General features: G+C 56.1%; 1 protein-coding gene across 1 annotated transcript in view; it reads right to left on the minus strand.

Moving 5' to 3' along the window:
- Positions 1–15468, minus strand: part of LOC147111371 (hyaluronidase-Ba-like) — a 36465-nt gene extending 20997 nt beyond the window's left edge. Inside the window, exon 1 of the mRNA XM_086002194.1 lies at positions 14256–15468. Coding sequence (XP_085858320.1) covers positions 14256–15239 — 984 coding nt within the window. The 5' untranslated portion in view covers positions 15240–15468. The remainder of the gene's footprint in view (positions 1–14255) is intronic.
- Between the last annotated feature and the right edge of the window lie 9537 nt (positions 15469–25005).

The raw sequence follows: 25005 nt of genomic DNA on the forward strand, positions 1-25005 counted from the left end.
CTCTCTCCCCGGGTCTCTCTCTCCCCGGGTCTCTCTCTCCCCGGGTCTCTCCCCCCCGGGTCTCTCTCCCTCGGGTCTCTCTCCCTCGGGTCTCTCTCCCCGGGTCTCTCTCTCCCCGGGTCTCTCTCTCCCCGGGTCTCTCTCTCCCCGGGTCTCTCTCTCCCCGGGTCTCTCCCCCCCGGGTCTCTCTCCCTCGGGTCTCTCTCCCTCGGGTCTCTCTCCCCGGGTCTCTCTCCCCGGGTCTCTCTCTCCCCGGGTCTCTCTCTCCCCGGGTCTCTCTCTCCCCGGGTCTCTCCCCCCCGGGTCTCTCTCCCTCGGGTCTCTCTCCCTCGGGTCTCTCTCCCCGGGTCTCTCTCCCCGGGTCTCTCCCCCCGGGTCTGTCTCCCCGGGTCTCTCTCTCCCCCCCGGGTCTCTCTCCCCCGGGTCTCTCTCCCCGGGTCTCTCTCCCCCGGGTCTCTCTCCCCGGGTCTCTCTCCCCCGGGTCTCTCTCCCCCGGGTCTCTCTCCCCCGGGTCTCTCTCCCCCAGGTCTCTCCCCGGGTCTCTCTCCCCGGGCCTCTCTCCCCGGGTCTCTCTCTCCCCCCGGGTCTCTCTCCCCGGGTCTCTCTCCCCGGGTCTCTCTCTCTCCCCGGGTCTCTCTCCCCCTGGGTCTCTCTCCCCGGGTCTCTCTCTCCCCGGGTCTCTCTCCCCGGGTCTCTCTCCCCCGGGTCTCTCCCCGGGCCTCTCTCCCCGGGTCTCTCTCTCCCCCCGGGTCTCTCTCCCCGGGTCTCTCTCCCCGGGTCTCTCTCTCCCCCTGGGTCTCTCTCCCCGGCTCTCTCTCCCTGGATCTCTCTCTCTCCCCCGGTCTCTCCCCCTGGGTCTCCCCCCAGGTCTCTCTCCCCGGGTCTCTCTCCCCCGGGTCTCTCCCCCCGGGTCTGTCTCCCCGGGTCTCTCTCTCCCCCCCGGGTCTCTCTCCCCCGGGTCTCTCTCCCCGGGTCTCTCTCCCCCGGGTCTCTCCCCCGGGTCTCTCTCCCCGGGTCTCTCTCTCCCCGGGTCTCTCTCCCCGGGTCTCTCTCCCCCGGGTCTCTCTCCCTGGGTCTCTCTCTCCCCGGGTCTCTCTCTCCCCGGGTCTCTCCCCCCCGGGTCTCTCTCCCTCGGGTCTCTCTCCCCGGGTCTCTCTCCCCGGGTCTCTCTCCCCCGGGTCTCTCCCCGGGCCTCTCTCCCCGGGTCTCTCTCTCCCCCCGGGTCTCTCTCCCCGGGTCTCTCTCTCCCCCTGGGTCTCTCTCCCCGGCTCTCTCTCCCTGGGTCTCTCTCTCTCCCCCGGTCTCTCCCCCTGGGTCTCCCCCCAGGTCTCTCTCCCCGGGTCTCTCTCCCCCGGGTCTCTCCCCCCGGGTCTGTCTCCCCGGGTCTCTCTCTCCCCCCCGGGTCTCTCTCCCCCGGGTCTCTCTCCCCGGGTCTCTCTCCCCCGGGTCTCTCCCCCGGGTCTCTCTCCCCGGGTCTCTCTCTCCCCGGGTCTCTCTCCCCGGGTCTCTCTCCCCCGGGTCTCTCTCCCTGGGTCTCTCTCTCCCCGGGTCTCTCTCTCCCCGGGTCTCTCCCCCCCGGGTCTCTCTCCCTCCGGTCTCTCTCCCCGGGTCTCTCTCCCTCGGGTCTCTCTCCCCGGGTCTCTCTCCCCGGGTCTCTCTCCCTCGGGTCTCTCTCCCCGGGTCTCTCTCTCCCTCGGGTCTCTCTCCCCGGGTCTCTCTCCCCGGGTCTCTCTCTCCCTGGGTCCCTCTCCCCGGGTCTCTCTCCCCCGGGTCTCTGTCCCCGGGTCTCTGTCCCCGGGTCTCTCCCCCCGGGTCTCTCTCCCCGGGTCTCTCTCTCCCCGGGTCTCTCTCCCCCGGGTCTCTCTCCCCGGGTCTCTCTCCCTCGGGTCTCTCTCCCCGGGTCTCTCTCTCCCTCGGGTCTCTCTCCCCGGGTCTCTCTCTCCCTGGGTCCCTCTCCCCGGGTCTCTCTCCCCCGGGTCTCTCTCCCCGGGTCTCTCTCCCCGGGTCTCTCTCTCCCCGGGTCTCTCTCCCCGGGTCTCTCTCTCCCCGGGTCTCTCTCTCCCCGGGTCTCTCCCCCCCGGGTCTCTCTCCCTCGGGTCTCTCTCCCTCGGGTCTCTCTCCCCGGGTCTCTCTCCCCGGGTCTCTCTCCCTCGGGTCTCTCTCCCCGGGTCTCTCTCTCCCTCGGGTCTCTCTCCCCGGGTCTCTCTCCCCGGGTCTCTCTCTCCCTGGGTCCCTCTCCCCGGGTCTCTCTCCCCCGGGTCTCTGTCCCCGGGTCTCTGTCCCCGGGTCTCTCCCCCCGGGTCTCTCTCCCCGGGTCTCTCTCTCCCCGGGTCTCTCTCCCCCGGGTCTCTCTCCCCGGGTCTCTCTCCCTCGGGTCTCTCTCCCCGGGTCTCTCTCTCCCTCGGGTCTCTCTCCCCGGGTCTCTCTCTCCCTGGGTCCCTCTCCCCGGGTCTCTCTCCCCCGGGTCTCTCTCCCCGGGTCTCTCTCCCCGGGTCTCTCTCTCCCCGGGTCTCTCTCTCCCCGGGTCTCTCCCCCCCGGGTCTCTCTCCCTCGGGTCTCTCTCCCTCGGGTCTCTCTCCCCGGGTCTCTCTCTCCCCGGGTCTCTCTCTCCCCGGGTCTCTCTCTCCCCGGGTCTCTCTCTCCCCGGGTCTCTCCCCCCCGGGTCTCTCTCCCTCGGGTCTCTCTCCCTCGGGTCTCTCTCCCCGGGTCTCTCTCCCCGGGTCTCTCTCTCCCCGGGTCTCTCTCTCCCCGGGTCTCTCTCTCCCCGGGTCTCTCCCCCCCGGGTCTCTCTCCCTCGGGTCTCTCTCCCTCGGGTCTCTCTCCCCGGGTCTCTCTCCCCGGGTCTCTCCCCCCGGGTCTGTCTCCCCGGGTCTCTCTCTCCCCCCCGGGTCTCTCTCCCCCGGGTCTCTCTCCCCGGGTCTCTCTCCCCCGGGTCTCTCTCCCCGGGTCTCTCTCCCCCGGGTCTCTCTCCCCCGGGTCTCTCTCCCCCGGGTCTCTCTCCCCCAGGTCTCTCCCCGGGTCTCTCTCCCCGGGCCTCTCTCCCCGGGTCTCTCTCTCCCCCCGGGTCTCTCTCCCCGGGTCTCTCTCCCCGGGTCTCTCTCTCTCCCCGGGTCTCTCTCCCCCTGGGTCTCTCTCCCCGGGTCTCTCTCTCCCCGGGTCTCTCTCCCCGGGTCTCTCTCCCCCGGGTCTCTCCCCGGGCCTCTCTCCCCGGGTCTCTCTCTCCCCCCGGGTCTCTCTCCCCGGGTCTCTCTCCCCGGGTCTCTCTCTCCCCCTGGGTCTCTCTCCCCGGCTCTCTCTCCCTGGATCTCTCTCTCTCCCCCGGTCTCTCCCCCTGGGTCTCCCCCCAGGTCTCTCTCCCCGGGTCTCTCTCCCCCGGGTCTCTCCCCCCGGGTCTGTCTCCCCGGGTCTCTCTCTCCCCCCCGGGTCTCTCTCCCCCGGGTCTCTCTCCCCGGGTCTCTCTCCCCCGGGTCTCTCCCCCGGGTCTCTCTCCCCGGGTCTCTCTCTCCCCGGGTCTCTCTCCCCGGGTCTCTCTCCCCCGGGTCTCTCTCCCTGGGTCTCTCTCTCCCCGGGTCTCTCTCTCCCCGGGTCTCTCCCCCCCGGGTCTCTCTCCCTCGGGTCTCTCTCCCCGGGTCTCTCTCCCCGGGTCTCTCTCCCCCGGGTCTCTCCCCGGGCCTCTCTCCCCGGGTCTCTCTCTCCCCCCGGGTCTCTCTCCCCGGGTCTCTCTCTCCCCCTGGGTCTCTCTCCCCGGCTCTCTCTCCCTGGGTCTCTCTCTCTCCCCCGGTCTCTCCCCCTGGGTCTCCCCCCAGGTCTCTCTCCCCGGGTCTCTCTCCCCCGGGTCTCTCCCCCCGGGTCTGTCTCCCCGGGTCTCTCTCTCCCCCCCGGGTCTCTCTCCCCCGGGTCTCTCTCCCCGGGTCTCTCTCCCCCGGGTCTCTCCCCCGGGTCTCTCTCCCCGGGTCTCTCTCTCCCCGGGTCTCTCTCCCCGGGTCTCTCTCCCCCGGGTCTCTCTCCCTGGGTCTCTCTCTCCCCGGGTCTCTCTCTCCCCGGGTCTCTCCCCCCCGGGTCTCTCTCCCTCCGGTCTCTCTCCCCGGGTCTCTCTCCCTCGGGTCTCTCTCCCCGGGTCTCTCTCCCCGGGTCTCTCTCCCTCGGGTCTCTCTCCCCGGGTCTCTCTCTCCCTCGGGTCTCTCTCCCCGGGTCTCTCTCCCCGGGTCTCTCTCTCCCTGGGTCCCTCTCCCCGGGTCTCTCTCCCCCGGGTCTCTGTCCCCGGGTCTCTGTCCCCGGGTCTCTCCCCCCGGGTCTCTCTCCCCGGGTCTCTCTCTCCCCGGGTCTCTCTCCCCCGGGTCTCTCTCCCCGGGTCTCTCTCCCTCGGGTCTCTCTCCCCGGGTCTCTCTCTCCCTCGGGTCTCTCTCCCCGGGTCTCTCTCTCCCTGGGTCCCTCTCCCCGGGTCTCTCTCCCCCGGGTCTCTCTCCCCGGGTCTCTCTCCCCGGGTCTCTCTCTCCCCGGGTCTCTCTCTCCCCGGGTCTCTCCCCCCCGGGTCTCTCTCCCTCGGGTCTCTCTCCCTCGGGTCTCTCTCCCCGGGTCTCTCTCCCCGGGTCTCTCTCTCCCCGGGTCTCTCTCTCCCCGGGTCTCTCTCTCCCCGGGTCTCTCCCCCCCGGGTCTCTCTCCCTCGGGTCTCTCTCCCTCGGGTCTCTCTCCCCGGGTCTCTCTCCCCGGGTCTCTCTCCCTCGGGTCTCTCTCCCCGGGTCTCTCTCTCCCTCGGGTCTCTCTCCCCGGGTCTCTCTCCCCGGGTCTCTCTCTCCCTGGGTCCCTCTCCCCGGGTCTCTCTCCCCCGGGTCTCTGTCCCCGGGTCTCTGTCCCCGGGTCTCTCCCCCCGGGTCTCTCTCCCCGGGTCTCTCTCTCCCCGGGTCTCTCTCCCCCGGGTCTCTCTCCCCGGGTCTCTCTCCCTCGGGTCTCTCTCCCCGGGTCTCTCTCTCCCTCGGGTCTCTCTCCCCGGGTCTCTCTCTCCCTGGGTCCCTCTCCCCGGGTCTCTCTCCCCCGGGTCTCTCTCCCCGGGTCTCTCTCCCCGGGTCTCTCTCTCCCCGGGTCTCTCTCTCCCCGGGTCTCTCCCCCCCGGGTCTCTCTCCCTCGGGTCTCTCTCCCTCGGGTCTCTCTCCCCGGGTCTCTCTCCCCGGGTCTCTCTCTCCCCGGGTCTCTCTCTCCCCGGGTCTCTCTCTCCCCGGGTCTCTCTCTCCCCGGGTCTCTCTCTCCCCGGGTCTCTCCCCCCCGGGTCTCTCTCCCTCGGGTCTCTCTCTCCCCGGGTCTCTCTCTCCCCGGGTCTCTCCCCCCCGGGTCTCTCTCCCTCGGGTCTCTCTCCCTCGGGTCTCTCTCCCCGGGTCTCTTTCCCCGGGTCTCTCTCTCCCCGGGTCTCTCTCTCCCCGGGTCTCTCCCCCCCGGGTCTCTCTCCCTCGGGTCTCTCTCCCTCGGGTCTCTCTCCCTCGGGTCTCTCTCCCCGGGTCTCTCTCCCCGGGTCTCTCTCCCCGGGTCTCTCTCCCCGGGTCTCTCTCCCCGGGTCTCTCTCCCTCGGGTCTCTCTCCCCGGGTCTCTCTCTCCCTCGGGTCTCTCTCCCCGGGTCTCTCTCTCCCTCGGGTCTCTCTCCCCGGGTCTCTCTCCCCGGGTCTCTCTCTCCCTCGGGTCTCTCTCCCCGGGTCTCTCTCCCCGGGTCTCTCTCTCCCTGGGTCCCTCTCCCCGGGTCTCTCTCCCCCGGGTCTCTCTCCCCCGGGTCTCTCTCCCCGGGTCTCTCTCCCCGGGTCTCTCTCTCCCTGGGTCCCTCTCCCCGGGTCTCTCTCCCCCGGGTCTCTCTCCCCGGGTCTCTCTCCCTCGGGTCTCTCTCCCCGGGTCTCTCTCTCCCTCGGGTCTCTCTCCCCGGGTCTCTCTCTCCCTGGGTCCCTCTCCCCGGGTCTCTCTCCCCCGGGTCTCTCTCCCCGGGTCTCTCTCCCCGGGTCTCTCTCTCCCCGGGTCTCTCTCTCCCCGGGTCTCTCCCCCCCGGGTCTCTCTCCCTCGGGTCTCTCTCCCTCGGGTCTCTCTCCCCGGGTCTCTCTCCCCGGGTCTCTCTCTCCCCGGGTCTCTCTCTCCCCGGGTCTCTCTCTCCCCGGGTCTCTCTCTCCCCGGGTCTCTCCCCCCCGGGTCTCTCTCCCTCGGGTCTCTCTCTCCCCGGGTCTCTCTCTCCCCGGGTCTCTCCCCCCCGGGTCTCTCTCCCTCGGGTCTCTCTCCCTCGGGTCTCTCTCCCCGGGTCTCTCTCCCCGGGTCTCTCTCTCCCCGGGTCTCTCTCTCCCCGGGTCTCTCTCCCCCGGGTCTCTCTCCCCCGGGTCTCTCTCCCCGGGTCTCTCTCCCCGGGTCTCTCTCTCCCTGGGTCCCTCTCCCCGGGTCTCTCTCCCCCGGGTCTCTCTCCCCCGGGTCTCTCTCCCCCGGGTCTCTCTCCCCGGGTCTCTCTCCCCCGGGTCTCTCTCCCCGGGTCCCTCTCTCTCCCCGGGTCTCTCTCCCCGGGTCTCTCCCCCGGGTCTCTCTCCCCGGGTCTCTCTCCCCGGGCCTCTCCCCCGGGTCTCTCTCCCCGGGTCTCTCTCCCCCGGGTCTCTCTCCCCGGGTCTCTCTCCCTCGGGTCTCTCTCCCCGGGTCTCTCTCTCCCTCGGGTCTCTCTCCCCGGGTCTCTCTCTCCCTGGGTCCCTCTCCCCGGGTCTCTCTCCCCCGGGTCTCTCTCCCCGGGTCTCTCTCCCCGGGTCTCTCTCTCCCCGGGTCTCTCTCTCCCCGGGTCTCTCCCCCCCGGGTCTCTCTCCCTCGGGTCTCTCTCCCTCGGGTCTCTCTCCCCGGGTCTCTCTCCCCGGGTCTCTCTCTCCCCGGGTCTCTCTCTCCCCGGGTCTCTCTCTCCCCGGGTCTCTCTCTCCCCGGGTCTCTCCCCCCCGGGTCTCTCTCCCTCGGGTCTCTCTCTCCCCGGGTCTCTCTCTCCCCGGGTCTCTCCCCCCCGGGTCTCTCTCCCTCGGGTCTCTCTCCCTCGGGTCTCTCTCCCTCGGGTCTCTCTCCCCGGGTCTCTCTCCCCGGGTCTCTCTCCCCGGGTCTCTCTCCCCGGGTCTCTCTCCCTCGGGTCTCTCTCCCCGGGTCTCTCTCTCCCTCGGGTCTCTCTCCCCGGGTCTCTCTCCCCGGGTCTCTCTCTCCCTCGGGTCTCTCTCCCCGGGTCTCTCTCTCCCTCGGGTCTCTCTCCCCGGGTCTCTCTCCCCGGGTCTCTCTCTCCCTGGGTCCCTCTCCCCGGGTCTCTCTCCCCCGGGTCTCTCTCCCCCGGGTCTCTCTCCCCGGGTCTCTCTCCCCGGGTCTCTCTCTCCCTGGGTCCCTCTCCCCGGGTCTCTCTCCCCCGGGTCTCTCTCCCCCGGGTCTCTCTCCCCCGGGTCTCTCTCCCCGGGTCTCTCTCCCCCGGGTCTCTCTCCCCGGGTCCCTCTCTCTCCCCGGGTCTCTCTCCCCGGGTCTCTCCCCCGGGTCTCTCTCCCCGGGTCTCTCTCCCCGGGCCTCTCCCCCGGGTCTCTCTCCCCGGGTCTCTCCCCCCCGGGTCTCTCTCCCCGGGGTCTCTCTCCCCGGGTCTCTCTCCCCGGGTCTCTCTCTCCCCCCCGGGTCTCTCTCCCCGGGTCTCTCTCCCCCCGGGTCTACTATCCGTATCAGGCTTCCTTGAACACATTCTTTGAGATTGGAAAGTTCCAGCCCGGAATCAGTGAATTTAATTTCAAGAAGATGAAAGGTCCAGATCGTGGGATCGGTGGTATTTCGGCCAGAATATTGAGAGAGGCCGGGCGGGGGGGGGGGGTGGGGGGGAGATTTGTGGAGCACTGACAGTTAATAAGAGGGCATCAATAGGCATGGGGAGGTAGCAGCCGACTGGAAACAGGTTAATGTGGTGCCCATCTTCAAAAGGGGACCCATCAGGCAAATACAGACCCTTCAGTCTCACTTCAATTCACTGTGTCTTTTTGATTGGTGCTTAAACAAATAGACTGTAACTAAAATAACTTTAAATGAACCTTAACAAATTAAATTAAAATTGTGTTGGCCGGGGTGATTTCAATTCAGTGTGGAAATGAGAATCTGGACGACAATAACCCGGAAACATGGATTCAGAAAGGCAAGATTCTGATTGGCCAACCTCCAAGGAAGTGACAATCTGAGTGGATTGTGGAAAATGCTTCAATCCATTGCCTTAAATTCCAAAAGGCTTTTAATAAAGTTCCACATGAAAAGAAAGACTTGCATTTCTATAGCGCCTTTCACAACCTCAGGACGTCAAAAAGCGCCTCACTGCCAACGAAGTATATTTGGAGTGTAGTCACTGTTATAATGTAGGAAATGCGGCAGGCAATTTGTGCACAGCAAGCTCCCACAAACAGCAATGTGATAATGGCCAGATAATCTGTTTTAGTGATGTTCATTGAGGTATAAATATTGGCCCCAGGACTCCGGGGAGAACGCCCTGGCTCTTCTTTGAAATAGTGCCACGGGATCTTTTAAGTCCGCCTGAGAGAGCAGACGGGGCCTCGGTTTAACATCTCATCATAAAGACGACACCTCCAACAGCACAGCGCTCCCTCAGTACTGCCTCTCCAACAGTGCAGCGCTCCCTCAGTACTGCCTCTCCAACAGCACAGCGCTCCCTCAGTACTGCCTCTCCGACAGTGCGGCGCTCCCTCAGTACTGCTGCTCCGACAGTGCAGCGCTCCCTCAGTACTGCCGCTCCGACAGTGCGGCGCTCCCTCAGTACTGCCCCTCCGACAGTGCAGCGCTCCCTCAGTACTGCCGCTCCGACAGTGCGGCGCTCCCTCAGTACTGCCCCTCCGACAGTGCGGCGCTCCCTCAGTACTGCGTCTCCGACAGTGCGGCGCTCCCTCAGTACTGCCGCTCCGACAGTGCTGTGCTCCCTCAGTACTGCCCCTCCGACAGTGCGGCGCTCCCTCAGTACTGCCCCTCCGACAGTGCAGCGCTCCCTCAGTACTGCCTCTCCGACAGTGCGGCGCTCCCTCAGTACTGCCTCTCCAACAGTGCGGCGCTCCCTCATACTGCCGCTCCGACAGTGCGGCGCTCCCTCAGTACTGCCCCTCCGACAGTGCGGCACTCCCTCAGTACTGACCCTCCGACAGTGCGGCGCTCCCTCAGTACTGCCCTACCTTTCCCCATCTAGCCTCTCCAAGCCCGTCATAATCTTGTACACCTCTATCAAATCACCCCTCAACATCCTTTGCTCTAATGAAAACAAATCCAGCTTCTCCAACCTGTCCTTGTAGCTAAGATCCCCCATCCCTGGAAGCATTCTGGTAAATCTCCTCTGCACCCTCTCAAGGGCCTTCACATCCTTCCTAAAGTGAGATGACCAGAACTAGATGCAATATTCCAGTTGTAACCTAACCAACGTTTTATAAAGATTCAGCATAACTTCTCTACTTTTGTACTCAATACCTCTATTTATGAAGCCCAAGATCCCATATGCTTTGCTAACCACTCTCTCAATATGTCCCGCCACCTTCAGGGACCTATGCACATTAACTCCCAAGTCCCCCTGTCCCTGCACACTCTTTATAACTGTGCCATTAAGTGTATATTGCCTCTCCTTGTTCATTTTGCCAAAATGCATCACCTCACACTTCTCTGATTTAAATTCCATCTGCCACTTGTCTGCCCATTCTGCTAGCCTTTCTATGTCCTGTTACAGTCAATTAGTATCATCCTCACTGTTTGCCACAACCCAAATTTGGTGTCATTGGCAAATTTAGAAATTCTACTCTGTATTCCAATACCCAGGTCATTTATATATATCAGAAAAAGCAGTGGCCCCAGCACTGACCCTTGGGGAACACCACTGTCTACCATCCTCCAGTCTGAAAAACAGCCATTTACCACAACTCGCTGTTTTCTGTCCTTAAGCCAATTCCTTATCCAAGTTGCCACTGACCCACCTATTCCATGAGCCTCAATTTTGTTCTTAGAGTGTATATGGGATGGTTTCCTGGACCAATATGTCGAGGAACCATCTTAGACTGGGTATTATGTAATGACAAAGGATTAATTAGCAATCTTGTTGTGCGAGGACCCTTGGGGATGAGTGATCATAATATGAAAGAATTCTTCATTAAGATGGAGAGTGAAGTATTTGACTCAGAGACTAGGGTCCTGAATTTAAATAAAGGAAACTACGATGGTATGAGGCGCGAGTTGGCTCGGATGGATTGGGGAATGTTACTTAAAGGGTTGACGGTGGATAGGCAATGGCAAACATTTAAAGATCGCATGGATGAACTATAGAATTTGCTCATCCCTGTTTGGCATAAAAATAAAACAAAAAAGGTGACTCAACCATGGCTAACAAGGCGAATTAGGGATAGCATAAGATCTTAGGAGAGGACATATAAATTGGCCAGAAAAAGCAGCAAACCTGATGATTTGGGAGCAGTTGAGGAATCAGCAAAGGAGGACAAAGGGATTAATTAAGAGCAGGAAAATAGAGTATGAGAGTAAGCTTGCTGGGAACATAAAAACTGACTGTAAAAGCTTCTACAGATATGTGAAGAGAATAAGATTGGTGAAGTCAAGCGTAGGTCCCTTGCAGTCAGAATCAGGGGAACAAAGAAATGGCAGACCAATTAAATACATATTTTGGTTCTGTCTTCACAAAGGAGGACACAAATAACCTCCCAGAGATGTCGGGGAACATAGGGTCTAATGAGAGGGAGGAACTGAATGAAATCAGTATTTGTAGGGAAATGGTGTTAGGGAAATTGACGGGATTGAAGGCCAATAAATCCCCAGGGCCTGATAATCTACATCCTACGGTACTTAAGAAAAAGGCCCTAGAAATAGTAGATGCATTGCTGGTCATCTTCCAAAATTCTATAGACTCTGGAACAGTTCCCATGGATTGGAGGATAGCTAATGTTACCCCACTATTTAAAAAAGGTGGTAGAGAGAAAACGGGGAAGTATAGACCGGTAAGCCTGACATCGGTAGTAGGGAAAATGCTAGAGTCCATTATAAAAGATGTAATAGCAGAGCACTTGGAAAACAGTGACAGGATTGGACAAAGTGCAGCACGGTGGCATAGTGGTTAGCACTGTTGCCTCACAGCGCCAGGGACCCGGGTTCGAATCCGGCCTCGGGTGACTGTCTGTGTGGAGTTTGCACATTCTCCCTGTGTTTGTGTGGGTTTACTCCGGGTGCTCCGGTTTCCTCCCACAGTCCAAAAATGTGCGGGTTAGGTTGATTGGCTATGATAAATTGACCCTTAGTGTTAGGGGGATTAAATACGTGGGGTTACGGGGATAGGGTGGGATATGTGTTGGTGTAGGGGTTACGGGGATCAGGTGGGACATGTGTCAGTGCAGGCTCGATGGGCCGAAATGGCCTCTATCTGCACTGTGGGGTTTCTGTGATTCTGTGAAAGTCAACATGGATTTACAAAAGGTAAATCGTGCTTGACTAATCTACTGGAATTTTTTGAGGATGTAACTGGTAGAATAGATAAGGGAGAACCAGTGGATGTGGTGTATTTGGACTTTCAGAAGGCTTTCGATAAGGTCCCGCATAAGAGATTAGCATGCAAAGTTAAAGCACATGGGATTGGGGGTAAGGTACTGACTTGGATAGAGAACCGGTTGGCAGACAGGAAGCAGAGAGTTGGAATAAACGGCTCTTTTTCCGAGTGGCAGGCAGTGACCAGTGACTAGTGGGGTACCACAGGGATCGGTGCTAGGACCCCAGTTATTCACAATATGTATTAATGATCTAGACGAGGGAACTAGATGTAAAATCTCCAAGTTTGCAGACGACACAAAGCTGGGTGGGTGTGTGTACTGTGAGGAGGATGCAGAGAAACTCCAGTATGATTTGGACAGGTTGGGTGATTGGGCAAATGCATGGCAGATGCAGTATAATGTGGATAAATGCGAGTTTATCCACTTTGGTGGCAAAAACAGGAAGGCAGATTATTATCTGAACGGCAATAGATTGGGAAAAGGGGAAGTGCAACGAGAGTTGGGTGTCCTTGTGCACCAGTCGCTGAAGGTAAGCATGCAGGTGCAGCAGGCGGTTAAGAAGACAAATGGTATGTTGGCCTTCATAGCGAGAGGATTCGAGTACAGGAGCAAGGATGTCTTGCTGCAGTTGTACAGGGCCTTGGTGAAACCGCACCTTGAGTATTGTGTGCAGTTTTGGTCGCCTTATCTGAGGAAGGATATTCTTGCAATGGAGGGAGTGTAGCGAATATTCACCAGACTGATACCTGGGATGGCAGGAATGATGTATGAGGAGAGATTGGGTCGATTGGGCTTATACTCGCTGGAGTTTAGAAGAATGAGAGGGGATCTCATTGAAACTTATAAAATTCTAACAGGACTAGACAGACTAGATGCAGGAAGGATGTTCCCGATGGCGGGGGAGTCCAGAACCAGGGGTCACAGTCTAAGGATAAGGGGTAGGCTATTTAGGACTGAGATGAGGAGGAATTTCTTCACCCAGAGAGTGGTGAACCTGTGGAATTCTCTACCACAGAAGGCAGTTGAAGTCAAATCATTAAATATATTCAAGAAGGAGTTAGATATAGTTCTTAAGGCTAAAGGCATCAAGGGATATGGCGAGAAAGCAGGGACAGGGTACTGAATTTGGATGATCAGCCATTGAATGGCGGAGCAGGCTTGAAGGGCCGAATGGCCTACTCCTGCTCCTATCTTCTATGTTTCTATGTCTATGACCCTGGGGGTGTCTAGTTTATGAGACTCAATGCTACAGTCCCCAGTCCCTCTACTCAATGCTACAGCCCTCAGTCCCTCTACTCAATGCTACAGCCCTCAGTCCCTCTACTCAATGCTACAGTCCCCAGTCCCTCTACTCAATGCTACAGTCCCCAGTCCCTCTACTCAATGCTACAGTCCCCAGTCTGTCTACTCAATGCTACAGTCCTCAGTCCCTCTACTCAATGCTACAGTCCCCAGTCCCTCTACTCAATGCTAGTCTCCAGTCCCTCTACTCAATGCTACAGTCCCCAGCCCCTCTACTCAATGCTACAGTCCCCAGTCCCTCTACTCAATGCTACAGTCCCCAGTCCCTCTACTGAATGCTACAGTCCCCAGTCCGTCTACTCAATGCTACAGTCCCCAGTCCCTCTACTCAATGCTACAGTCCCCAGTCCCTCTACTCAATGCTACAGTCCCCAGTCCTTCTACTCAATGCTATTGTCCCCAGTCCCTCTACTCAATGCTACAGTCCCCAGTCCTTCTACTCAATGCTACAGTCCCCAGTCCCTCGACTCAATGCTACAGTCCCCAGTCCCTCTACTCAATGCTACAGTCCCCAGTCCTTCTACTCAATGCTACAGTCCCCAGTCCCTCGACTCAATGCTACAGTCCCCAGTCCCTCTACTCAATGCTACAGTCCCCAGTCCCTCTACTCAATGCTACAGTCCCCAGTCTCTCTACTGAATGCTACACCCCCAGTCCCTCTACTCAATGCTACAGTCCCCAGTCCCTCTACTGAATGCTACAGTCCCCAGTCCGTCTACTCAATGCTACAGTCCCCAGTCCCTCTACTCAATGCTACAGTCCCCAGTCCCTCTACTCAATGCTACAGTCCCCAGTCCCTCTACTCAATGCTACAGTCCCCAGTCCCTCTACTCAATGCTACAGTCCCCAGTCCCTCTACTGAATGCTACAGTCCCCAGTCCGTCTACTCAATGCTACAGTCCCCAGTCCCTCTACTCAATGCTACAGTCCCCAGTCCCTCTACTCAATGCTACAGTCCCCAGTCCGTCTACTCAATGCTACAGTCCCCAGTCTGTCTACTCAATGCTACAGTCCCCAGTCCCTCTACTCAATGCTACAGTCCCCAGTCCCTCTACTGAATGCTACAGTCCCCAGTCCGTCTACTCAATGCTACAGTCCCCAGTCCCTCTACTCAATGCTACAGCCCTCAGTCCCTCTACTCAATGCTACAGTCCCCAGTCCCTCTACTCAATGCTACAGTCCCCAGTCCCTCTACTCAATGCTACAGCCCTCAGTCCCTCTACTCAATCAAGGCCTCTCCATGAGGATAGATTCTGCAAACTAAGTAAAATCTTTGTCTGACCTCAGGCTCAAGGACATTTCTCCTTGACGGGTTCTGGTTACTAATCGGACTCTGGTCCCAGCAGCTGGAGAAGTGCCGGTTTATGATATGAATAAACCGTTAGTTACCGGACAAGTTGCTTCATTTCACCGTGTCACACCTACCTGTGACATCGGTGTGAAGGTGTAAGCGTAGTGTGAGCGGGAGTACACAAACACCGGCAGTGCGTACTTTGAGTCCGTCATCAATGCCACGCGCATGGCCTCTTGCACCCGCGCTCTCACAAAGCGCCGTCCTTGTTCCGATGATTTTAAGACTTCCTCCATGTAAATGGACGGGTACAGAGCGTTGCTGTGAGACCAGAGCCACATCAGTTGATTATTGCGTTCAAACTCAATATCAGGGCAGTGCCCATCAAACTTGGAGAAGTTGGTGTTGTAATGGTAATTGTAACAGTCCGGGAAGAGGTAGAAACCCCACAAAGCTTGGGGCCTGAGCATCTGGCCCACCCTCAGAGTCTGGCTCATCAACTTGTTTGCGGCCGTGTCAAACTCCCACTGGGCCTGCTTCAGGACACGAGCAGGCAACCAGCCAGGGTTTTTGGCTTGGACCAGTTCCTGCGACTTCTCACGGTAGATTGATTTACTGCCCCAGTTACGTACCCACTGGGGCCTCCACTCCTCCCAGTCGATGATTGCCAAACCCTTGTAGGATCTGGAGGGCATGTACCTCTGGATGTCGGCCTCCATCGTATTCGTGTGCTCGATAATGCTTATGTTTTGGGGACAGCCCCCATTGATTGCGTGGCCGTCTTCATAGTAGGGATATTTCCCCAACTGGTCGATGTAAAATATCGTGATATTCCCTCCCATAAAAGCTTCGTTCTCATTAGTCACTATATTAAAGTCGTTTAGGTGGAGATTGACTCCTCGGTTAATCCTACAATTCGCAGTCGGAATGTTCCAGATGACCAGAAAGGGCTGGTTCTGCATTAAAGGGGGCATGTCTTGTTTGATGGAGTGACACTGGGCACAGCTGAGTATCAGCACCAGGCACAGGGCTGTGCTGAAGATGAAGATAGTGGCTGGAGGGAGAGATGAACTGGTCTGACGACTCTGCCAATCTGGTCCATACCAGCTAACGTCCATCGGTCACTCGTCCAACCTGCGACAACCAGCAAAGTTGTTAGTTTGTGTCTCGGCAACAAGCAACTAGTGACAGGTAACCAAGTAATAAAGCTGCAACTGCATGACTCCTTCAGTTACCATGGTTACACACAGTGGAGCTCTCAATTGCTGGGATTGCGAACAGGATTTGTTCTGCTTGGGCCTCATGAGATTTTCACCACAATATTAAAAATAAAAAAACGTGAGCAGTGAGCAGATTGGGTGCGACTGAGATTGACCAACTTGCTCCAGTGCCAGCACCGACCAATAGACCCTGAGCTCCCAAACCTTTGGAGCAATTCTTCAAACCTGCTGACCCTTATTTTATTTCTCTCAAATGATGCAGTTTCTCAAATGCTCTCTTGGAGTGGTGACCAGCCAATGACCAGACAATGACCAACCGGTGACCAGCCAATGAGCAGCCGGTGATCAGCCAGTGACCAGCCGGTGACCAGCCAATGGCTAGCCGGTGACCGGTCTTGGTGCCAGGCTGTCCAGGCTCTGCGGAGGAGTGTAAACCAATGCTCACCAGGCCCCAGGGATGAACCCATTGCACTTGGTCAAACCTCACACCAGGACTCGAGCACAGAATCGAGGTCGACATTTCAGTGCGGAGGGAGTCAGCGAATGTTAAAAACCAAGGCCCAGTCTGCCTGTAAACTAAAAGCTGCAAATACTGGAATAATGAAATAAAAATAGGAAATGTCGGAAATACGTGGCACGTCAATCAGCATCTAGCTATGATATTTCAGGTGTGTCTCTTGACCCATTGACCCCATTGACTCCATTGATCCCTTGACCAGTCTTGAATGAGTCATAATTTCCTCCAGCTGAACATTAGGAAGACCGACGCCATTGTCTTCATCCCCCACCACACACTCCGCTTCCTCGTCACTGACTCCATCGCCCCATCGATGTTCCAGACCGAAGCACAACCTCTTCAATATTGACTGAGCTGTGCTTCAAACCCCATTTCCTAGCTGTTACCAGGACTGCTTCCCACCATCTCACCCCTACCCAGCCCCGCCCCTAACTTCAGCCCCGCCCCTAACTTCAGCCCCGCCCACAACTTCAGCCCCGCCCCCTCAGACCCGCCCCTAACTTCAGCCCCGCCCACCCTGCCCCCAAATTCAGCCCCGCCCCCAACTTCAGCCCCGCCCCTAACTTCACCCCCACCCCCAACTTAAGCCCCGCCCCTCATCCCCGCCCCTAACTTCAGCCCCGCCCCCAACTTCAGCCCCGCCCACCCCGCCCCAACTTCAGCCCCGCCCCTAACTTCAGCCCACCCCATTTCCGCCCCTAACTTTAGCCCCGCCCCCAATGTCAGCCCCGCCCATCCCCGCCCCGAACTTCACCCCTACCCAGCCCCGCCCCTAACTTCAGCCCCGCTCCCAACTTCAGCCCCGCCTCAACCCCGCCCCTAACTTCACCCCTACCCAGCCCCACCCCTAATTTCAGCCACGCCCATCCCCGCCCCCAACTTCAGCCCCGCCCCTCAGCCCCGCCCCTAACTTCAGCCCCGCCCCAACCCTTAGCCCCACCCCTCAGCCCTGCCCCGAACCAGCCCCGCCCATCCCCGCCCCCATCTTCAGCCCCTGCCAACCCTCAGCCCCGCCCCAGCTCCGCCTCTCAGCCCCACCCCATCCCTCCGCTAACTTCAGCCCCGCCCTTCAGCCCCCTACCCAGCCCCGCCCCTACTCGCAGCCCCGCCCCATTCCCGCCCCTACTCGCAGCCCCGCCCTAACCCTCAGCCCCACTTCAACGCCATTTCCGCCCCGCCTGTGAGTCGGGGAGAGGATCCTGTGAGATGGGGAGACAGGGATCACTGGCAGTTGATAGAGGAGAGGAGATAATGGGAGCTGAATGTAAAAGTTGGCCTGCTTCAGTTGTGTCGAGTTCAGATGTTGTTTAATGAACGTGATCGGTCTCTGAACTTTCCTGACCTTAGCGTCCCTGCAATTACTGCTTGAGCTTGTCTCTGCTGCCAAGCCCTCAGCTCCGCTCCTCACCACCCAACCATCCCACCACCCCAGCTCCCCACCAATCCCCCCACCTCCCCACACCCCCACCCCAGCTCCCCACCACCCTCCTCTCCCCACCCTCCTCCTCCCCCCACCCCAACCCCCACCATCCCCCTCCCCACCAACCCCCCGCCCCACCACCACCCAATTCACAATTCACAATTCAAATCGCTTTATTGGCATGATAAGTTACATCTTATGTTGCCAAAGCATCAAAATACATTTATGGTTTAGCACATAAACGCAGTTCTATTCATACAGTGTATAAACAGGTATATCCCTGAGTGTATAAATATACATTCGCATTGTTTATATATATTCTTTTCTTAGTTTACTGGTTGTCCCTCTGTTCATGGCAAGCTGTAACATAGTGTGCCGCCAGTGTTACACAGCTTCTCTCCTCTCCCAGTAGGAATGGGAGTTTTTGGTTGTCATTCAGATTTCTGAAATCAGGGCATATTTGTGAGAATTTTTGGCAGAAATTCTCCCTGATGCCCTGATATTTTCCACAAGCTGTGAGGAAGTGCATCTCTGTCTCCACCACTCCCTGACTGCAGTGAGAGCATATCCTGTCCTCTCTTGGCAGCCTGGTCTGCCTGTGTCTGCCTTTTTCGATCGCTAGGCTATGTTCGCTAAGTCTGTACCTTGTCAAGGTTCTTCTCAGTTTGTTATCCTTTACCATGGTCAGGTAATCAGCTATGTTGTATTGTCTGTTTAGGGCCAAGTAGCAATTGAGTTTGCTTTGGGTTTTTGTTGTTTCTGCCCAATATGTCAGATATTTTTCCTTTTGCTTAGCGACGATTGTGTTGGGTCGAATTCTTTGTGTTACCCTGTCACTGTCCTGGGGCTGGTTATTGTTAGTATTGTTAGTAGTTACTTCACTGAGTCCCAGGACTAGTTGACTGAGGGTATTCTTCTTTATGGTCAGTTCTTGGCATTTCAGGGCGTCGTAGTGATAGCATTGGGGATTGCTCATTTGTAGGTGTTTCCAAAATTTGGTGGCTCTTTTTTGGATAGTGATTATTAATGGATATTGGCCTAGTTCCGCCCTGCATGCATTGTTTACTGTTTTCCTTTGAGTCTGGAGGATACTTTTACAGAATTCTGCATGTAGGATCTCAATTGGGTGTTTGTCCCATTTTGCAAATTCTTGTTGAGTTAGCGGTCCCCATACCTCACTGCCATAGAGTGCAATTGGTTCAATTACTGATTTGAAAATTTTGAGCCAAATGCAAATTGGGATTTCTATTTGGATTGATTTTTTGACCCACCTCCCCACCACCCCACCCCCCACCTCCCACCTCCCCACCTCCCACGAGTACAAAGGGCCAGTGTAGAGTCCAAGTGAAAATCATTGGATTTGAAAATATTATTCAGCTGTGGTTTGAGGCTCTCCCAGTGACCGGCCTCGCTGCTTCCGCCTGGTTCAATCGGCCCCGTGACTCCAGCCCACCGATACGGAAATCCGCTCAGAGTGGCAACAGGCGGTGATTGTGCGAGGGATTGGATTAATCCGCAGCTCTCCGTGTCCTCCAGCACTCTTAGGATCAGCGGATTACAGCCAATCTCCCAACAGGCGGAAACAACACCAGCTTTGGGTCTCCACAACACACGACTCTGACATTTAGAAATGAAAGTTAGGAGTGTTAGTAAATGATCGGATAAAAGGTCATTGTTCCCACACGTCCAGTTATTCCACTGTGTGCAGGAGGCAAATTCAGCCTCAATCTACACAAAGACTGTTTAAAGGGGCACAGCACTTACCTGGCTCACATCTGACCAGGAATTTCCCAGATTCCATGGAACGCATGGAACTGTACCCCAGTGAGAGTCAGTGTCTGCAGAACTGTACCCCAGTGAGAGTCAGTGTCTGTGGAACTGTACCCCAGTGAGAGTCAGTGTCTGTGGAACTGTACCCCAGTGAGAGTCAGTGTCTGTGGAACTGTACCCCAGTGAGAGTCAGTGTCTGTGGAACTGTACCCCAGTGAGAGTCAGTGTCTGTGGAACTGTACCCCAGTGAGAGTCAGTGTCTGTGGAACTGTACCCCAGTGAGAGTCAGTGTCTGTGGAACTGTACCCCAGTGAGAGTCAGTGCCTGTGGAACTGTACCCCAGTGAGAGTCAGTGTCTGTGGAACTGTACCCCAGTGAGAGTCAGTGTCTGTGGAACTGTACCCCAGTGAGAGTCAGTGTCTGTGGAACTGTACCCCAGTGAGAGTCAGTGCCTGTGGAACTGTACCCCAGTGAGAATCAGTGTCTGTGGAACTGTACCCCAGTGAGAGTCAGTGTCTGTGCAACTGTACCCCAGTGAGAGTCAGTGTCTGTGGAACTGTACCCCAGTGAGAGTCAGTGTCTGTGGAACTGTACCCCAGTGAGAGTCAGTGCCTGGAACTGTACCCCAGAGAGAGTCAGTGTCTGTGGAACTGTACCCCAGTGAGAGTCAGTGTCTGTGGAACTGTACCCCAGTGAGAGTCAGTGTCTGTGGAACTGTACTCCAGTGAGAATCAGTGTCTGTGCAACTGTACCCCAGTGAGAGTCAGTGTCTGTGGAACTGTACCCCAGTGAGAGTCAGTGTCTGTGGAACTGTACCCCAGTGACAGTCAGTGTCTGTGGAACTGTACTCCAGTGAGAATCAGTGCCTGTGGAACTGTACCCCAGTGAGAATCAGTGTCTGTGGAACTGTACCCCAGTGAGAGTCAGTGTCTGTGCAACTGTACCCCAGTGAGAGTCAGTGTCTGTGGAACTGTACCCCAGTGAGAGTCAGTGTCTGTGGAACTGTACCCCAGTGAGAGTCAGTGCCTGGAACTGTACCCCAGAGAGAGTCAGTGTCTGTGGAACTGTACCCCAGTGAGAGTCAGTGTCTGTGGAACTGTACCCCAGTGAGAGTCAGTGTCTGTGGAACTGTACTCCAGTGAGAATCAGTGTCTGTGCAACTGTACCCCAGTGAGAGTCAGTGTCTGTGGAACTGTACCCCAGTGAGAGTCAGTGTCTGTGGAACTGTACCCCAGTGACAGTCAGTGTCTGTGGAACTGTACTCCAGTGAGAATCAGTGTCTGTGGAACTGTACCCCAGTGAGAGTCAGTGTCTGTGGAACTGTACTCCAGTGAGAATCAGTGTCTGTGGAACTGTACCTCAGTGAGAGTCAGTGTCTGTGGAACTGTACCCCAGTGAGAATCAGTGTCTGTGGAACTGTACCCCAGTGAGAGTCAGTGTCTGTGGAACTGTACCCCAGTGAGAGTCAGTGTCTGTGGAACTGTACCCCAGTGAGAATCAGTGCCTGTGGAACTGTTCCCCAGTGAGTCAGTGTCTGTGGAACTGTACCCCAGTGAGAGTCAGTGTCTGTGGAACTGTACCCCAGTGAGAGTCAGTGTCTGTCGAACTGTACCCCAATGAGAGTCAGTGTCTGTGGAACTGTACCCCAGTGAGAGTCAGTGTCTGTGGAACTGTACCCCAGTGAGAGTCAGTGTCTGTGGAACTGTTCCCCAGTGAGAGTCAGTGTCTCTGGAACTGTGCCCATGTGAGAGTCAGTGTCTGTGGAACTGTACCCCAGTGAGAGTCAGTGTCTGTGGAACTGTACCCCAGTGAGAGTCAGTGTCTGTGTATTTGTACCCCAGTGAGAGTCAGTGTCTGTGGAACTGTACCCCAGTGAGAGTCAGTGTCTGTGGAACTGTACCCCAGTGAGAGTCAGTGTCTGTGGAACTGTACCCCAGTGAGAGTCAGTGTCTGTGGAACTGTTCCCCAGTGAGAGTCAGTGTCTGTGGAACTGTACCCCAGTGAGAGTCAGTGTCTGTCGAACTGTACCCCAGTGAGAGTCAGTGTCTCACACTCTCCAGTCTCCTGTGTCTCCGTGTTGCACAGGATGGACTTCACAACCTCGATCCATACCCTGAGGTATCTCCAAGGCTTCGCTCTTTTTAACCTCTGTGATTTACTCATTCCCCCGACACCAGCCTTAGAATCATAGAATGGTTACAGCACGGAAGGAGGCCATTTGGCATGTCGAGACTGTGCCGGCTCTCTGCAAGAAAATTTCTGCTAGTCCCACTCCTTTGCCCTTTGTGCAGCAGGCAGTTAAGAAGACAAATGGTATGTTGGCCTTCGTAGCGAGAGGGTTCGAGTACAGGAGCAAGGATGTCTTGCTGCAGTTGTACAGGGCCTTGGTGAGACCACACCTTGAGTATTGTGTGCAGTTTTGGTCGCCTTATCTGAGGAAGGATGTTCTTGCCATGGAGGGAGTGCAGCGAAGATTCACCAGACTGATACCTGGGATGGCAGGAATGACGTATGAGGAGAGATTGAGTCGATTGGGCTTATACTCGCTGGAGTTTAGAAGAATGAGAGGGGATCTCATTGAAACTTATAAAATTCTAACAGGACTAGACAGACTAGATGCAGGAAGGATGTTTCCGATGGTGGGGGAGTCCAGAACCAGGGGTCACAGTCTAAGGATAAGGGGTAAGCCATTTGGGACAGAGATGAGGAGGAATTTCTTCACCCAGAAAGTGGTGAACCTGTGGAATTCTCTACCACAGAAGGCAGTAGAGGCCAATTCATTAAATATATTCAAGAAAGAGTTGGATATATTTCTTAAGGCTAAAGGGATCAAGGGATATGGGGAGAAAGCAGGGACAGGGTACTGAGTTTGGATGATCAGCCATGATCTCATTGAATGGCGGAGCAGGCTCGAGGGGCCGAATGGCCTACTCCTGCTCCTATCTTCTATGTTTCTATGCTAACCAGGGACAGTCAGCATGGATTTGTCAAGGGAAGGTCGTGTCTGATTAAATTGATTGAATTTTTTGAGGGGGCAACAAGGAGGGTCGATGAGGGTAGTGCGTTTGACGTAGTCTCTATGGATTTTAGCAAGGCTTTTGATAAGGTCCTGCATGGCAGACTGGACATGAAAGTAAAAGCCCATGGGATCCAAGGCAAAGTGGCAAGTTGGATCCAAAATTGGCTCAGTGGCAGGAAACAAAGGTTAATGGTCGAAGGGTGTTTCTGTGACTGGAAGGCTGTTTCTAGTGGGGTTCAGTACTGGGCCCTCTGCATTTTGTGGTATATATCAATGATTTGGACTTGAATGTAGGAAGTATGATTGAGAAGTTTGCAAATAAGGGAGTGAAGGGTTATGGGGAGCGGGCAGGGAAGTGGCTTTGAGCCCAAGATCAGCCATGATCTTATTGAATGGCGGAGCAGGCTCAAGGGGCCAAGTGGCCTATTCCTGCTCCTATTTCTTATGTTCTTATGTTCTTAGATGTTACAAAAATGGGCCGTGTGAAGAAAAAGGCTGCAGACTGCAGGCAGATATCAAGGAACTAGTCAGGTGGGCAGAACAGTGGCAAATGGAATTCAATCTGGATGTGCGGGTTAGGTTGATTGGCTATGATAAATTGACCCTTAGTGTTAGGGGGATTAAATACGTGGGGTTACGGGGATAGGGTGGGATATGTGTTGGCGTTGGTGTAGGGGTTACGGGGATCGGGTGGGATATGTGTCAGTGCAGGCTCGATGGGCCGAAATGGCCTCTATCTGCACTATGGGGTTTCTGTGATTCTGTGAAGTGTGAGGTAATGCATTTGGGGAGGGCTAACAAGGCAAGGGAATACACAATAAATGGTAGGACACTGAGAAGTGCAAAAGATCAGAGGGACCTTGGAGTGCATGTCCACAGATCCCTGAAGGTAGCAGGACAGGTAGATAAGCTGGTTAAGAAGGCATACGGGATACTTGCCTTTATTAGCCGAGGCATAGAATATAAGAGCAGGGAGGTTATTCTAGAACTGTATAAAACACTAGTTAGGCCACAGCTAGAATACTGCGTGCAGTTCTGGTCACATTACAGGAAGGATGTGATTGCGCTAGAGAGGGTACAGAGGAGATTTACGAGGATGTTGCCTGGGCTGGGGAATTTTAGCTATGAGGAAAGATTTCGATAGGCTGGGGTTGTTTTCTTTGGAACAGAGGAGGCTGAGGGGAGACTTGATTGAGGTGTATAAAATTATGAGGGGCCTAGATAGAATAGATAGGAAGGACCTATTCCCCCTAGCAGAGAGGTCAATAACCAGGGGCCATAGATTTAAAGTAATTGGTCCGAGGTTTAGAGGGGATTTGAGGAGAAATCTTTTCACCCAGAAGGTGGTGGGGGTCTGGAACTCACTGCCTGAAAGGGTGGTCGAGGCAGAGACCCTCATTCCATTAAAAAAGTACTTGGATACGCACTTGAAGTACCGGAACCTACAAGGCTACGGACCAAGAGCTGGAAAGTGGGGTTAGGCTGGAGAGCTCTTTGTCGGCCGACGCGGACACGATGGGCCAAATGGCCACCTTCTGTGCTGTAAATTTCTATGATTCTATGATTCTAACCTGTGCTGTACCTGCCCTGGGAATGTTTAGAAACATAGAAACATAGAAGATAGGAGCAGGAGTCGGCCATTCGCCCCCTCGAGTCTGCTCCGCCATTTAATGAGATCCTGGCTGATCTGACCTTGGGCTCAGCTCCATTTCCCTGCCCGCTCTCCATAACCCATCACTCCCTTATTGTTCAAAAATCTGTCTATCTCCACCTTAATTATATTCAATGACTCAGCCTCCACAGCTCTCTGGGGCAGAGAATTCCACAGATTTACGGCCCTCTGAGAGAAGAAATTTCTCCTCATCTCAGTTTAAAATGGGTGCCCTCTTATTCTGAAACTATGCCCCCTAGTTCTAGATTCCCCCACGAGGGGAAACATCTTCTCTGCATCCACCTTGTCGAGTCCCCAGTATCTCATATGTTTCAATAAGATCACCTCTCATTTTTCTAAACTCCAGTGAGTATAGGCCCAACCTGCTCAGCCTTTCTTCATAAGTCAACCCTTCATCTCAGGAATCAACCTCGTGAACCTTCTCTGAACTGCCTCCAATGCAAGTATATCCCTCCTTAAATAAGGAGACCAAAACTGTACGCAGTACTCCAGGTGTGGTCTCACCAGCGCCCTGTACAGTTGTAGCAGGACCTCCCTGCTTTTATACTCCAACCCCCTTTCAATAAAGGCCAACATTCCATTTGCCTTCCTGATTACTTGCTGTACCTGCACGCTAGCTTTTTGTGTTTCATGCAGAAGAACCCCCAGGTCCCTCAGCATTTTGTAATCTCTCCCCATTTAAATAATAATTTGCTTTTTTATTTTTCTTACCAAAGTGGATAACCTCACACTTTCCCACATTAGTCATAGAGTCATACAGCACAGAAAGAGGCCCATCGTGTCTGCGTCGGCCATCAAGCCCTGTCTATTCTAAACCCATTTTCCAGCACTTGGTCCGTAGCCTTGTATGCTGTGGCATTTCAAGTGCTCATCTAAATGCTTCTTGAATGTTGTGAGGGTTCCTGCCTCTACCACCCTTTCAGGCAGTGAGTTCTAGATTCCAACCACCCTCTGGGTGAAAAAGTTTTTCCTCAAATCCCCTCTAAACCTCCTACCCCTTACCTTGAAATTATGCCCCCTGGTTATTGACCCCTCTACTAAGGGGAAATGTTCCTTTCTATCTACCCTATCTATGCCCCTCATAATTTTGTACACCTCAATCAGGTCCCCCCTCAGCCTTCTCTGCTCTAAGGAAAACAACCCCAACCTGTCCAGTCTCCCTTCATAGCTGAAGCACTCCAGCCCAGGTAACATCCTAGTGACTCTCCTCTGCACCCGCTCCAATGCAATCACATCCTTCCTATAGTGTGGCGACCAGAACTGCAC

This window comes from Somniosus microcephalus, chromosome 11, assembly GCF_052327205.1.
Source record: "Somniosus microcephalus isolate GS21.2 chromosome 11, FLI_Smic_1.0, whole genome shotgun sequence".
NCBI classification, from domain to species: Eukaryota; Metazoa; Chordata; class Chondrichthyes; order Squaliformes; family Somniosidae; genus Somniosus; species Somniosus microcephalus.